Source organism: Pinus tabuliformis, chromosome 6, assembly GCF_031772625.1.
Source record: "Pinus tabuliformis cultivar Carrire ecotype Pingquan chromosome 6, CPIR1, whole genome shotgun sequence".
Taxonomy (NCBI): domain Eukaryota; kingdom Viridiplantae; phylum Streptophyta; class Pinopsida; order Pinales; family Pinaceae; genus Pinus; species Pinus tabuliformis.
Window position 1 is genome coordinate 1,418,383,653 of NC_142292.1, and position 13,920 is coordinate 1,418,397,572.

The following is a 13,920-nucleotide window of genomic DNA, read 5'->3' on the forward strand; positions in this document are numbered from 1 at the left end:
AATATGATAATAATAAAAAATAATAAAATCAGTCATATGGATAAAGGTTTTTTCCAAAATTAAACATTATCCAAATTTTAGACTCAAAAGGCCAACAATAATGGGACTACTTATATCAAAAAAATAAAACTATACCAATCATGAAAGAATATATAAATAATGAGTCAATATTCAAAATGTTTTAAAAATATTATATGATAAGAAACAATTGAAACCTTCTAAAAAGTTAGAGATTTGATAATTTTATGATTATTTAAATAAATGTGTCAAAACTTGATATTTTGTCTTCAATTTTTTATTTAGTTTGTTAATCAATGGTTCCCTGACCCAACACCATATTAAAGGGCACGAGTTAGGAGGGGTTTGCTTATTATCAAGAACATGCCCAAAGAGGGCAATCCCACATGCATCACCAATCAGGGGACTTTTCTGGGCAATACCAAGAACTGACATAAAGTCCTAACTACGAGAAAAGTGCTCAAGTTGAGGTTGTAGCTCCCATGTAAAAAGTCTCTCTCTCACATACAAAGGTCTTAGTTGAATGGTTTAATTAGACATCACACATTGGTCATACCAGGGGTCGATTTAATCAATACATGTAAACCATAGACCTATATTGGTAGATGAAATTCTTATTGGGACATACATTGGTGGACAAACAAGAGCATCAAGAAGGCATCCTTCATTCATTGGACCACATTCACTACCATCTAAGTAAAGCAGATGGCAGTTTAGACATAATTGAGCAACACCTTGGCATACCCTCAGCAATGAAAACAACTCATACATGCTCAAAGGAGTCTGTGTAGACCGTTGTCTTAGATTCAGACCCCTCAAAGTAGTTATATGACGTCCATGTTCTATGTTTTGTGATAGTATTCTTAAGCAATGTATCCCAAGAAAGGGCCCCATAATATTTTGTCTTTTGTAGTCTCTTTCTGTGTTCAATTATCTCAATCCTCTCTACATAGAATTTTCTGGTTATGGTCAAAGTCTCCCCAGTGAGACACTAACAAGGCAGAGTTATCTTTTGATGTAATATCTAGTTTTTGAAGGCAATAGAATTCACCTTACAAAGAAAGAAGAGAGATTTAATATTATGTTCTTGAACATGAATATTTTCACACTAGGAAATCATCTTGATACTTTTTTTTTAGAAAATTGTGTAGCTTATAAGAAATATTCAATATTTTGGTTGGACACTCCACCCACCATGGAGGACACAACTTTCTTAGAGAGCACTCTCTAAAAAATTTGTCCCTAATGATCAATGGAGTGTCCACCCAAAATGTCAAGTGTTTCCTATAAAATATACAATTGTTTCTATAAAAAATAATTTCGACAATTTTATGATTATTAAATAAAGAATCATAATTAAAAATCAGTGGAATGTCCACCCAAAATGTCAAGTGTTTCCTATAAAATATACAATTGTTTCTATAAAAAATAATTTTGACAATTTTATGATTATTAAATAAAGAATCATAATTAAAAATGATAATAAATAAGAATCGAGTATTATGCATATAACCATATTTGCAAATTAATGTTTAGTTTAACATGTTGTAAAGCATTCAAATAAAGAAAAAATACAAAACAATTATTTATCATGTTTTAAAAAATTGCTAGCATAATATTAATTACATAAAATTGTTTTTAAAATATGTATTAGACCTAGATAAGATAAGATTAGATAATTTTATTATTAGTATTCAATGAATCACTACTAAAATATGTTAATGGGACTAAAAATAATAATAATAATAATATAACAATTTAATTTTAAGGGCACATCCAAACCGAACACCAAATTGATGTATGAAATCTGCTCATTTATAAGACAAGGGATTCCCTTCTATCAATTTGATTACTAAAATCTACAAAAGTATATGCATTCTACCCCTCTGAATTTGAATTACAAGGAAACACATGTTTTTAACCATTGGGCCCACTCAGACTATACAAAATCCATAGTTAACAAATTACCAAATACTTTATATAATAAAAATAATAATAATATTAATATTAATATTAAATCGATAAAAACCCATAATTAACAAATCTTAATATCAAAAATTCCGTATTGAAAAAGGATAACCGAGGAAAGCATATGTTCCTACCTATATATAAAAAGCAAGTAGAATATATGTCGAAGTTCGAAGTTCGAACTATACCAGACTAAATCTATCTCTATATATATATATAAAGTAGAATAAATGTCAAACTATACCTAACTAAATCATTTGTTTATGAGATGTGGCCATTGTCATTAAAGTTCTGGTTCAATGGGGAAGGCATTGTCATTGAAGTTCTGGTTCAATGGGGGCATGTTGTGTCATCCATCAAGGTTTAAATCCTTCTGAGAAATGAATAAGGTTTAAATCCTTCTGAGAAATGAATAAATAGTTGGGGCCAGCTTTAACTTCTGGGTGACTTTAACAAAATAATGTCGTGTTGTAACAATGGAAGTGATTGTTGTAATGTTTAAAAATGAGTTTAAAAGAACCACTTTTGAAAAAAAGGAATGTGACCTTTGGGTGAAGGGTCAAGTGATCAATAAGCATGTTCATAACGTTATAATGGTCATCATTATGTTTATCAATAAACTTGTTCCTATCAAATACTATATTACTTCTAAGCTTATGGTCATCATTACTTTGAACATGTTCCTATCAAATACTATACTTACTAAGCTTGGTATTCCTGAGCATAATTTACTCATTATCACTTGCCTTGAGGAATTTTTTTTCTTGACATTCAATGTGCATGTCTCTCATTAAGGTTAATATCCATGTCACTTATGTGGTCAATTGGGGTTATCTTGGGTTGTTGAGCAGAATGGTTGTTATCTTGGCCACCCATGTTCAATTCTCTAGAGTAAAATGATGATGAGAAATATTGATGTAATGACTACATGCCTAAGAGTATTGTTGTATTGACCCTCAATCTTGCCCTCTCGCTGAGAGAGAGGATGATTTCCCATGGAAAATATATATATATATATATATATATATATATATATATTATACCAAAAGAAAATCCATGCCTCTTACATGTTTCCACAACTCTTCCTATGTTAATATGGATCTTTCTTGGGTGTGCTTGGGAGCATGTGTGTTTGCTTAGAGGACAATGTAGTACGTAGTATGGAAAACATATTTACCCAAGACAATAACAATGTACAAAATTACTTCTGACTTCCTGGGAAAGATACGAAGCTCGGCATGGAAGAACATAACACAGTATCAGATCTTACAAGGCATAACTATGGAACGGGAGAAAGCAGATGCAGCAAATAGAGCTTTGTGTTGCAGTTATACAGTTTTGTCTATACGATTTTCTTGTAGTTTATACATATACCATGTAAGATCCAAGTTCATATCATGAATAGGAAAATCACTCTTTAAATCTCACTCAATACCGTTATATTGTGAATATATTTCAGTGAGGTGTTTCACAATTATCCTTTGATTGAACAGGAAAATCATCAGGGATCTGCTATGGAAACACCAATGATTTATAAAAACTTTAGAAAGCATACACTCAAAAAAATATTGATGGCGTTCATAGAAATCGATTTACCTGAGATTAGATACATCCCTTTCCTCTTTTCTGTGCACCAGTGTTTGTGCTTCACATGTTCCAGGAAAATCACTCAAATTTTCCCTCCGTAGGTAAGTCCCTCCTTCCAAACACAATGCTAGGAGCAGCTCAATCAAACCCACTCGAGAATTGAGAAGGTTTAGTGAGAAATTCCCCTAACTTTTATAAGTATCAACCCTTTAGTGTAAAGGATAGTTAATCCTCCAAAAGGTAAATTTTGTAACTGGCAACTCTCTGCTCTCAATCCGTTGATGTAACCACGTCTCTTATTTCCTTAATAGTACGGCTTCATTGCATCAACCTGACCCCATTTGTCAATTTCTGTCACTGGCATAATAAATCTCAATGACAGAACTGGTCAGATAAGTCAAGGTTCCTTTTCCCTAAGCCACGGGCACAGGTCCCCATCCCTAGCACAAAACTTAGGACACCTATCCCACACATGGGTGCAAGATGATGTCTCCTGGGCAACTGGGGGAACACACCCTGCATCATTTCGCTCAAATTAAGAGACGTCCTTCATCATTTAATGAGAAACATTGGGCATCCAGCAAAAGTCTTTTTAATAAAAGAAAAACAATTATCTAACAGTGAAAATATATAGCCCAGCCCAACAGGTTAGCATAACCAGGTGTGCTGGGCATTTAGCTAGTTCACTGCCAAAGGGTGCCAGCTTGAATCCGTTTGGGTTAGATGCACTAGTCTATGCTGACAGATTTGCTAAATATGCCATCCATGAATGTGGAAAAACATACCTTAGGTTTAAACCCCTGCAAAGTTTTTCTTTGAATATAAAACATTTAAAATAAATGGTATAATATAACAATAAATATGAGATAATAGTATAACAAAATATAGCACATAATATAACATATCTGTAACATATAATGGTATAGAGCAGTATATGCATACATAGATAAATAGATATACCACCCCCACCCGCAGCTACGAATGCAGAGTTCATTAAAAAAATGGCATCCCCGTATCCACCCACGAACTCTGGCAGTTTAGCAACACATTGCAACCTAAGCCCGCACAGGATAAACCCAGAGCCATCCTAACATATTATTTTTCATTATGTAGCCAAACAATACCTTACTTAAAGGTATATGTTAGTTTTGCATGTAGTCTTTATTCTTTTCCATTTACCACGGAGCTGCCTTATTCCATTGAGCTTACCCAGAGCTATCCTAACTTCTCTAAATGGCAAAGCTCAAAAAGATCCTGTGGAACTGCCTTCATTGAGCTTCCGTATGCAATGTATTCAGAAGTTTCATTGAACATCTTTTGGTCATTAGTAAATATCCTCTTCTTGAACTTTCTCTGCCTCCAATACCTACCATACTCTGTTTACTCTTTTTTTTACTGGCAACAGACTCTCAGGCAAGTGCACTTATACTTTCAGTGCACCTTTGTTTCATCTTCATGAAATCCCTACATAATCTTTTCTACTTCTGACCGACATTGCAATTTCGTCTACTGTTTTTTCCCACCCCTTGATTTGGTTTTCGAGCCATGTTAGTCAATGTTTGTTCACTAGTCAAATGTTTTTCCGATTAACTTCTCTTGTTATTTTTCACCGTTGCATTCCCCCTCTTCCCCCTTTTGAACTATTGCAGGTCTCCCTCCATGCTCATCATACCATGTCTCCAACAGTTACCCACTCCGTTAAATATCATCCCAACAACCATACCTCCCTTTCCTCCCTTCTGACCTCGCTCAGCTGTTTAACCTCCTACTCCATGCACATTCCCCATGTCAACGCTAGACACCTATGCCAGAGTACGATAGGATGCTGGCCTAAAATCGGTTACTTCATGTTAATCGACAATGCTTCCTTGTTTTAGAGGTCAGACTACATTGATGTCTCCTTCAAGGTTATTTTTGGCAAAAGCATCCAATTTAGAATCAGAAAATTCAAGATATACCACATACCACAAGCCAGAGAGATGGAATTGTTATTGACTGCAACAAAACATTTCAGCAAAAGCTTTCATTTTATTATATAATGTTTCAAGATAAAGATTTCTCTTGTACCAAAACCAAACAGGTGGTTGAGGTGATATATTTGTAACAACTTAGGCTTTAAATGAACTAGAATTTTAATTGTGATAACACTGCTTACAGTCAGATATCTACAAGGGCATGAAACCTGACACCATCAAATTCCTATGAGTGGTATTAATTATCTCATAAATATACACACTCTAGAATCCACTGCAATGTAATGGTGACTTCAAATAGTTTAGCTTTATGAAGGAGGTACCCAAAATAATATATTTCAAGATCAGCATTACAAATGCCCATTTAGGCGTCTCTCCTAAAAAAATTCCATTTTACCATGAATATGGTAATTTAGAGGTTAATATGAACATCAAACTAAATGGAGAGGTCAATATGAACACCAAACTAATTTTAGAGGTCAATATGAACACGGAACAAAATGTTGGACCCTACAACATGGCATTCCTTACATGGTTAAGAAGCTCAAGATCCAGAGCGGCCAATGACCAGAATCCAAGTTGCCTATTTCAAAAATCCCCTGTCCACATGTAGATCTAGATATGAAAGCACAAGGGAGATGCAATGCATATACCCAAATGACATCAATGTGGTGACCAAAGATAAAATTGGTCACTAAGGAACATAGACAATCATAGGCTGCATTTATTCACAGTGGCAATTCATGACATATAGATCTGCATGCTAGCACTCTTAAATGACCGGCACAAGGGGCAAACATCAAGCCTACTCTCACAGTCTTTGCAAAGGCAAAGATGCCTGCAAGGCAGCAAAAGAATGCATACATCATTGCTTCTGCATACCTTGCAAGTCCTCTGATCTTTTAAGTCCCTATTCTCCTTGTAGATGAGAGCCTGGAAATCACCCACATCAGCATTAAAACAAGAAGCTGCATCATCTACTTCACTGTCTCCACATCCTTCTTTACTCTCCCTGTTTTGGGCATAAGCCTGCTGCAGATTGAATTTAAGTGCATTAATCATAGTTTCACTGCATTTTGCCCGATATTGCCATGCATGTGCTTCCATGCTCAATTGCTTCATCTTCTCTTCTAGTTCCAAATTTTTTTTATTCATGTTTTCCACCTCCAAATCCTTATCCCTGAGCTTCCTTAGTGCAGCTTCCTCAAGAGATGCCAAGATATTCATCTGAAACCTCCGTGTTTTTTCATCCAGAGCTTGCCTAAATTGCTCCTCCTGCAAAGGCAAGTAGATAGGCTTAGGAAAGTATCTATCGAAATGAGAGCCAAAAAATAGAAATAGAAAAGAACATATTTATGAAATATGTAAATATTCATTAGCAATTTTACAATTTCTAACAACAATGAGATCATGGATACAGAAATACTAATGAAAAAATCAGAATATAGGGATACAAAAATCAGAATATAGGGAAGCAGAAATAGGAAACAACAATCTGAAAATAGACTACTACCAACAGAGCAACTTAAATTTCTCAGTAAGTGGTAACAGGCAATATTCAGCAAATACCCGAGTAGAAAATGTCGATCTAATGTGGATCTCAAATTTCCAAGGGGCACGCAAAGAAAACAACAATGCAAAGTTTAGGGGAAACAGAAACAAAGTCCAAAAATATGGTCAGGAAAATTGAAATGTCAGTACACAACTTTCAAAATAAAATAAAATAAAATTAGACGTCATTTCAATGGTGAATGGAATAATAAGGTGAAGGCATAAGAACTTGAACCTAAGATCCTTCAGGGATGAAATTCGTAAAAATCGACGAGCAAAAACAAACTGAAATCTACTCCAAGATCTATTATGCATCAAGAGGGAAAAAACAACCGAGGAGATGTCAAATGTCATAGTTTTCCATTTTATTATATAAGTGTGTCAAGTGTTACATATCTCCCCCACTAAGGTTGTAAGATGCCTTGCTTCTTTCGGTGCAATAAGATTTGAAATAAAAGGGTAATAGATGATACAGAGTCCAGACAACATGCAAGTATATTTCACTATTCTTTTCTTATACTTCGTGCAGACCAAATTAATGCCATGGCAGACTGTGAACCACGAAACTATCAAGAAGGAAAGATAAGGGGGTTGAAAACCATAGGCCAGTCTGTTTTAGCTAGAATTTCACTGTTCGCGTGTTTCTATTTTGAGCCCTAAACCAATAAATTATGTTATTCATCTGAAGTTTCCTGCACTGGGTAACTAAGTTTTAACAAAATTCAAAAACTATAAAGGACATCAAGATTTCATGGACAGGTACCTGAACTCTTAAAAATTGATCAATCTCAGCATTCTGCTGCTGTAAAACTCCACTCAGTTCTTCGCTCATAAGGGAAACCTTTGAAGTACTCAACGACATGTTGCTGGAGGAATTCAGCTTTTCATCATCCAACGATAAGCGCAACCCAGTCGAAACGGCACCATTGGACTGAGGGAGGGCAATCTGAGCAGTGCGCTGGCTCTGCAGAAAATCAATAGATGAAATTTGAGAATTTTCCAGAAGCTCGTGCTCTCTGGTCCTCTTCCTCGGTGCCAGTAAATTCCAAGCCAGATCATTCTCAGACCCATGTAAGCCTGCGCCTGTGGCCTGTTGTCCACGGTTACAAGTAGTATCTGAAAAATCCATAAAACAATCATATTGGCATCAGATAGCCAAAAAAAGAAAAACTAAATGATCTAAACCGACCTATGTGGGCATCCTTACACTGGGTGATGTATGGGGACTGATTGGGCAACCCGTTAACAGGTGGGGATTGGTTTTGGGATTGGGATTGAATCTGCTGCTGTTGCTGCTGCTGAATCTGATCCATGTAATTTCCGGGCCCAAAGAAAGCAATTGGAATGGAAACTTTGTTCTCACCTGCAAACAAGTGCCTGCCCACAAAAAATCCCGGTTAACATTTGGTCCTCTGATTCTATCCATAGCTCTACATCTAAAATTCAAGGAGCTTGCAGACAGTAGTTGTTATTATTATTTCAACAATAATAAAAATACTTATTTGGGGATGATCTGGATTACACTCGTATAAAAACATAATCCCCAATTCCTGTTCTGTGTCTTTTCAGCGCTTACCATACTGTTGAAACCCTAGTGCCGTATCATGCTCCCAATATCGGGCCCTCTTATGCATTTCATCACGTTTATCATTTTCAGGGCAACCTGCATTAAGCCCCCCTATAGAAAACAATCCCCAAATCCTGCCCTGGGATACCGTCTCATTCATATTCATGAAGCCTATCAAAACCGTCTCGAAAGCTCTGAGAATAAACCCAAATGGGCCTAATTTTATAGAAGCCTGCTATGTTCCTCAAATTCTAATCCACAAAATGGTATTTCAGAAAACGGATATCAAACCCGCGCTCATTCGAAACCCCGAGATCTGTATTCAATCTACGCTAAACGAAAAAGAAAAACTTCAACCAACACGAGAAAAACAAACCTGTTGCGCATGTTGGACGAGTATTGTGCCTGAACCGCCATGTCGAGCCTTCAAACAAACGGGGAGAAGGGTTATCGAAAGCCGCACAGATTTGAACCTGAGACAATCCTGATAGTTCCGATTACAGAGATCCTTGATGTTCTTCGTATTACATGAACGGATGAAAGTGGGATGATTGTATTATATACGAAATGGTATGAATGAATCCATGTGAGTCAATGGGTCTAGAAATTGCAGCCGAGTTGATTTATCTGAGCAGCCACCAAGGCCAAGGCCGCCTCTGTACACAGCAGCGGCTACATCATCAATATCATCATGATTATTATTATTATGCACGCACACAACACGATGATGAACACGAAATTCAACTCAATCCTCCTCCAAATTTGTCTACGCTACGCTTTCTGGAGCCCATATTTCGCGAGCCGTTATAACTGAAGATGGTGGGGAGGCTTATTGTTGCTATCCCCATTGTAAGTTTATTGTTGCTATTCACATTGTAAGTTCGCTTTCGGCCAATGGAAGAGTTTGGTGGGTTTTCTCTAAACATATCATGACATGGGAGGCATGGTAGGTTCGTTGGGTACTATGGTCATGTGAGGTGGAATGTCCATCTTCCAAAACCTAAGGCACAATTATAGAAATAGTGTTGAGTGGTTGAGTAGATGATAGTAGGCAACTAGGTACCACTCTTTGTGATTATATAGAAGTAGTTGAGTAGTTAGTAGTAGGCGCCATGTACTAGTAGGTGTAATTACAAACATGGTGATTAGGTTGTATGATCTATTTATTTTTTTTAAGAGTATGATAATGAGTATAGTGGTTATTCCCTTAAGAAAGATATGTTTTTCTTTGTAAGATATTTGCAATTATTATTGTGTAATAAAAGAGATTTTCTGAAAAATATGTTTTTTTTTGTAAGATATTTTCAATTATCATTGTGTAATGAAAGAGACTTTCTGTCATTTGGGAATATCACAATACTCGCAAAAGATCCATTAGGTTGAGAAGTTATAGACTAGGGATTTTTATTTCATCAAATTTTCCTAACACTTTCCCCAATGCCCCCACTACATGAAATGATTTACTTGTATAGATAAGACACACGAGGTGTGGAAACATATGGGAGATTTGTACTTTGGTGAGGTATGAAACACCCCCACGTTTTATCATATGACCAAAGCCCCATTGAGAACAAGGGAAAACTTAAAACGTGTGTTCCACAAATTCTTCATTTCTCAAACTATGGTGTTTTGAATTATAAGTCTAATGAGAGTGTAGTAAAACAAACTTATAATGGATGGGAAACTTATATATGATTCTTTAACTTCTAGTCTCACTTAATCAATGTTAAGACAAAATGCTAATGACACTATAATGTTGGGAACTTTATTCATTGCTTACACTTGGTTAGTGGGCAACCATCTCAACTCATTTTTTAGAGGGGTTAAACATGTTACACAATTGGGGGGAACTGAATCATGGTGGGGAATGTCAACACCTTATTTAACAAATTAGTGAAACCATTTTTTTAACTTTACGTGTGTTTATGGGAGATAAGTAAATTCACAAGTATTATGAAAATAGTAAATTCCTAAAAGACATAGAGTAGTGGAGCAAATGTCATCTTATAAGTTTATGAGATGTTTGCAAATGATTTATATGTAGAGTAGTGGAGAAGGTATCACCTTATGGGTTTTGAGGCCTTGTCACCATTGAATTACGCTGAGAGTGGTGGAGAAGGTATCTTATTGTGGATTTGTGATCTATTGCAATGTGATTTTATATAAAGTTATGAAGAACATGACGCTTTGTTAGACAAGGTCCATTGTAACCAATTTATAAATCAAGTAGTGGAGAATATGTCATACTGTAAGTTTGAGGTTTGTTACAATTGATTTAAAGACTAGGAAAAAAAGGTGTTGCCTTGTAAGTTTGAGGTATGTTGCCACTAAATTACACAAAAACTAATGGCGAAGGTGTTTCCTTGTGGGTTTAAGGTCTATTAATTCTAAATTTACACACACAACAATGGTAAAAGTTGGAGCTCCATCATAAATACTTCACACATAAGATCATTGAAAAAATGTCCCCTTGTAGGTCAAGGTCCATCACTATTGATTTACGCATAACTAACAAAGAAGATGTTGATTAGTAAGTTTGAGAGTAATCACAAGTAATTTCCATGGAGTAGCAAAGAAGGTGTCACATTTTAGGTGTGAGGTCATTTGATTTAGTATGAAGTAGTCAAGAAGGTGGTGGTTTGTAGGTTTGAGCTCTATTGCGATAAATTCACATAAAGTAGTGAAGAAGTTGTTGCCTTGTAGGTTTTGGGGTTTGTTGTAATTAGTTTACACAAAGTAATGGAAAATGTGTCACCTTGTAAGTTTGAGTCATGTTGCCATTGATCTATACATAAAGCATTGGAGAAGGTATTGCCTTGTAGAATTGTGACCTTATAGATTTGAGGTTCATAGTAATTTGCTTACACCTAAATTAGGAGAGAAAGTGTTGCTTATAGGTTCGAAGTACACCACCATCGATTCAAACATAAATTTAAATATGCCACAATCAATATACACTTAAAAGAGTAGAGAAAATGGTATCTTATATGTTTGAAGTCTTTTACCACCTATTTATACATGAAGTAATATGGATATAATCACCTTATAATTTTAAGTTCCATTACAACTAATGTATATATTCATGCTTCTTTACCAATTGTATCAAATATAACCTAAAATCTTGATATTCCTAAAACTAAAATCAAACATTAAATTTACATTTCAAAATAAAATTACTTTCACTTTTATATTACAACCAACCTATCAAACAATACCACCTTTTTCATTTTTATATTATAAGCAACCTATCAAATAGTACCACCTTTTTCAAAATCTAAAATCTTAATATTCCTAAAACTAAGATCAAACATTAAATTTACATTTCAAAATAAAATTACTTTCACTTTTATATTACAACCAACCTATCAAACAATACACCTTTATATTACAACCAACCTATCAAACAATACACCTTTTTCATTTTTATACTACAACCAACCTATCAAACAATACCACCTTTTACAAAGTGTAGTGTTTGCAAGGAAACATGCTCCTAGTAACAAAGTCATTATTTCAAATTGAGTTTTAATAAGAGTTACGCAATGTGTGAAGGAATATGTTATATATGAAACATGCTCCAAGTAACAAAGTCATTATTCAAATTGAGTTTTTAAAAGAGTTAGGCAGTGTGTGCAGCAATAAGTTATATATGATAGATAAAAAAAAGTTGTTTTTAGTGTTTTATATATAGTGAAAGTTTAATATAATATTCCCCATTCCCCTATGCATGGCCTATGTATATATTATCTCTCAAATCTCAATCGTATAATGTTAGGGCTTTGGGTTATAATGTACAGAGTTGGTCTTGCAGATATCTATGACTTGTGTGGAATCAGTGATAGTTATACATCTTTGAATTATTTTGTCCACTTATGGTGCCTATTGGTGTGTATAAAGCAAAGTGTGAACACGTTGTATTGAATGAGAATGATCCTCATTTGTCCACAACATTGTGAACCACGTTCTATTGATTGAGAGTGATTCTCTATTGTTTATACAATGTGGTGTGATTGGAGACAGCTCTCACAACATTATAGTCTATCACATGTTGTGTATAGTTGACCTGGCATCATTTTATTTTTAAGGAGTGTGGGGTCAATGAAGATAAATCCAAGATCAAGTTTGATGGGCATGTGAATTATTTATGTGAATTGAGCAAGGCCCAAAACACCCATGATGAGAAGTTGTCCTCCCATTGAATTTAAATGCAAACAGAAATAAATGGATTAACTAAACAATGAATTTAAATGTAAAGAGAAACAAATGGTTCAACGAAACAATGACTCTTGTAGTTAAGTAGACACACATAGTTGATAAGAATGTCTAAGGGGAGTTTAGCACTAAATTGGTTGGTATATGGTTGAGTTAAGGTTTAAGAGTTTAATATAATTAATTATTTTTTATATTTTTAGATTATTTTTAAAACAAAAATAATTTTATTAAAAAAAATTATTATTTTAAGTATAAAAGATTAAATTGCAATTAAAGTAGTATTTGATTTTATGTATTGGATTAAGGTTAAATGTATTTTTTTCATTTTTTAACCATGGTGAACCAATAACTTATTGGAATAATTTCGTTTGCCACTATAACACCAAGAGTATATCAAACAACATGAATTTGTGACTTAAGTCAAGACTCCACTAGAATGGGGGAGCATATAACTCCATTGAAGGTTGTCTTATAGATGATTACAAGAGAAATTGACTTTATCTCACCAAACACTATTTAGGTTAAAATTGATTTTTGGTCTTGGAATACTACTTTTTTTGTTTGTAAGCTTAGCAGTACCTTTTATTCATTCATCTATAAACAGGCAGGTTACAAATATATGGGTCGTTTGATGGCCTCAACCTACCTAGTGGGAAACCAGGTTTGTTGGCCACCGAATCGCATTATAAGCCATCCAAAACATAAATAGTTTGAGTCTTTTTAGCCAAGCCTTATAAGGTTGATAGTCTAGAAACCAACTAATAAACATCAGACTGAAAACATAAATGCTACCCGACATAAACAACAAAAAATAAGCCAAAATTAACAGTCATAGCTTCAACCCATTAATCATTTGACGATTCCACCGGAGCAGGATCTTCGGCAGACATGGGATATGTCGCTCGATGTAGCCTAGACGAGCGTTTGATTCTGCAACTGACGTTGAATAAGATGGAGCTCATTTTGAATGTCATGTAGACTCGAATCGGCCTCACTGTGCGTCGTTGTGTTGGTGGTCGCAACCATTGCTTTGGCCACTATGCA

The 13,920-nt window shown here is 34.9% G+C and overlaps 1 protein-coding gene across 2 annotated transcripts; it reads right to left on the reverse strand.

Annotated features, from left to right (window-relative positions):
- Window positions 1–5,687: 5,687 nt before the first annotated feature.
- On the reverse strand, window positions 5,688–9,515 carry LOC149263955 (BOI-related E3 ubiquitin-protein ligase 1-like). 2 transcript variants are annotated; one of them, XM_089427018.1, is made up of 5 exons: window positions 9,041–9,515; window positions 8,674–8,915; window positions 8,305–8,474; window positions 7,861–8,213; window positions 5,688–6,821 (listed from the first exon to the last, which is right to left on the reverse strand). In XM_089427018.1, exons 3-5 carry the CDS (start codon window positions 8,408–8,410, stop codon window positions 6,288–6,290), a joined length of 993 nt encoding a protein of 330 aa, XP_089283144.1. In that variant the 5' UTR covers window positions 8,411–8,474; window positions 8,674–8,915; window positions 9,041–9,515; the 3' UTR covers window positions 5,688–6,287. The 2 variants fall into 2 exon arrangements, with proteins under 2 accessions (XP_089283144.1, XP_089283141.1); XM_089427015.1 differs by lacking the exon at window positions 8,674–8,915 and having other exon boundaries at window positions 9,041–9,508.
- Window positions 9,516–13,920: the final 4,405 nt, after the last annotated feature.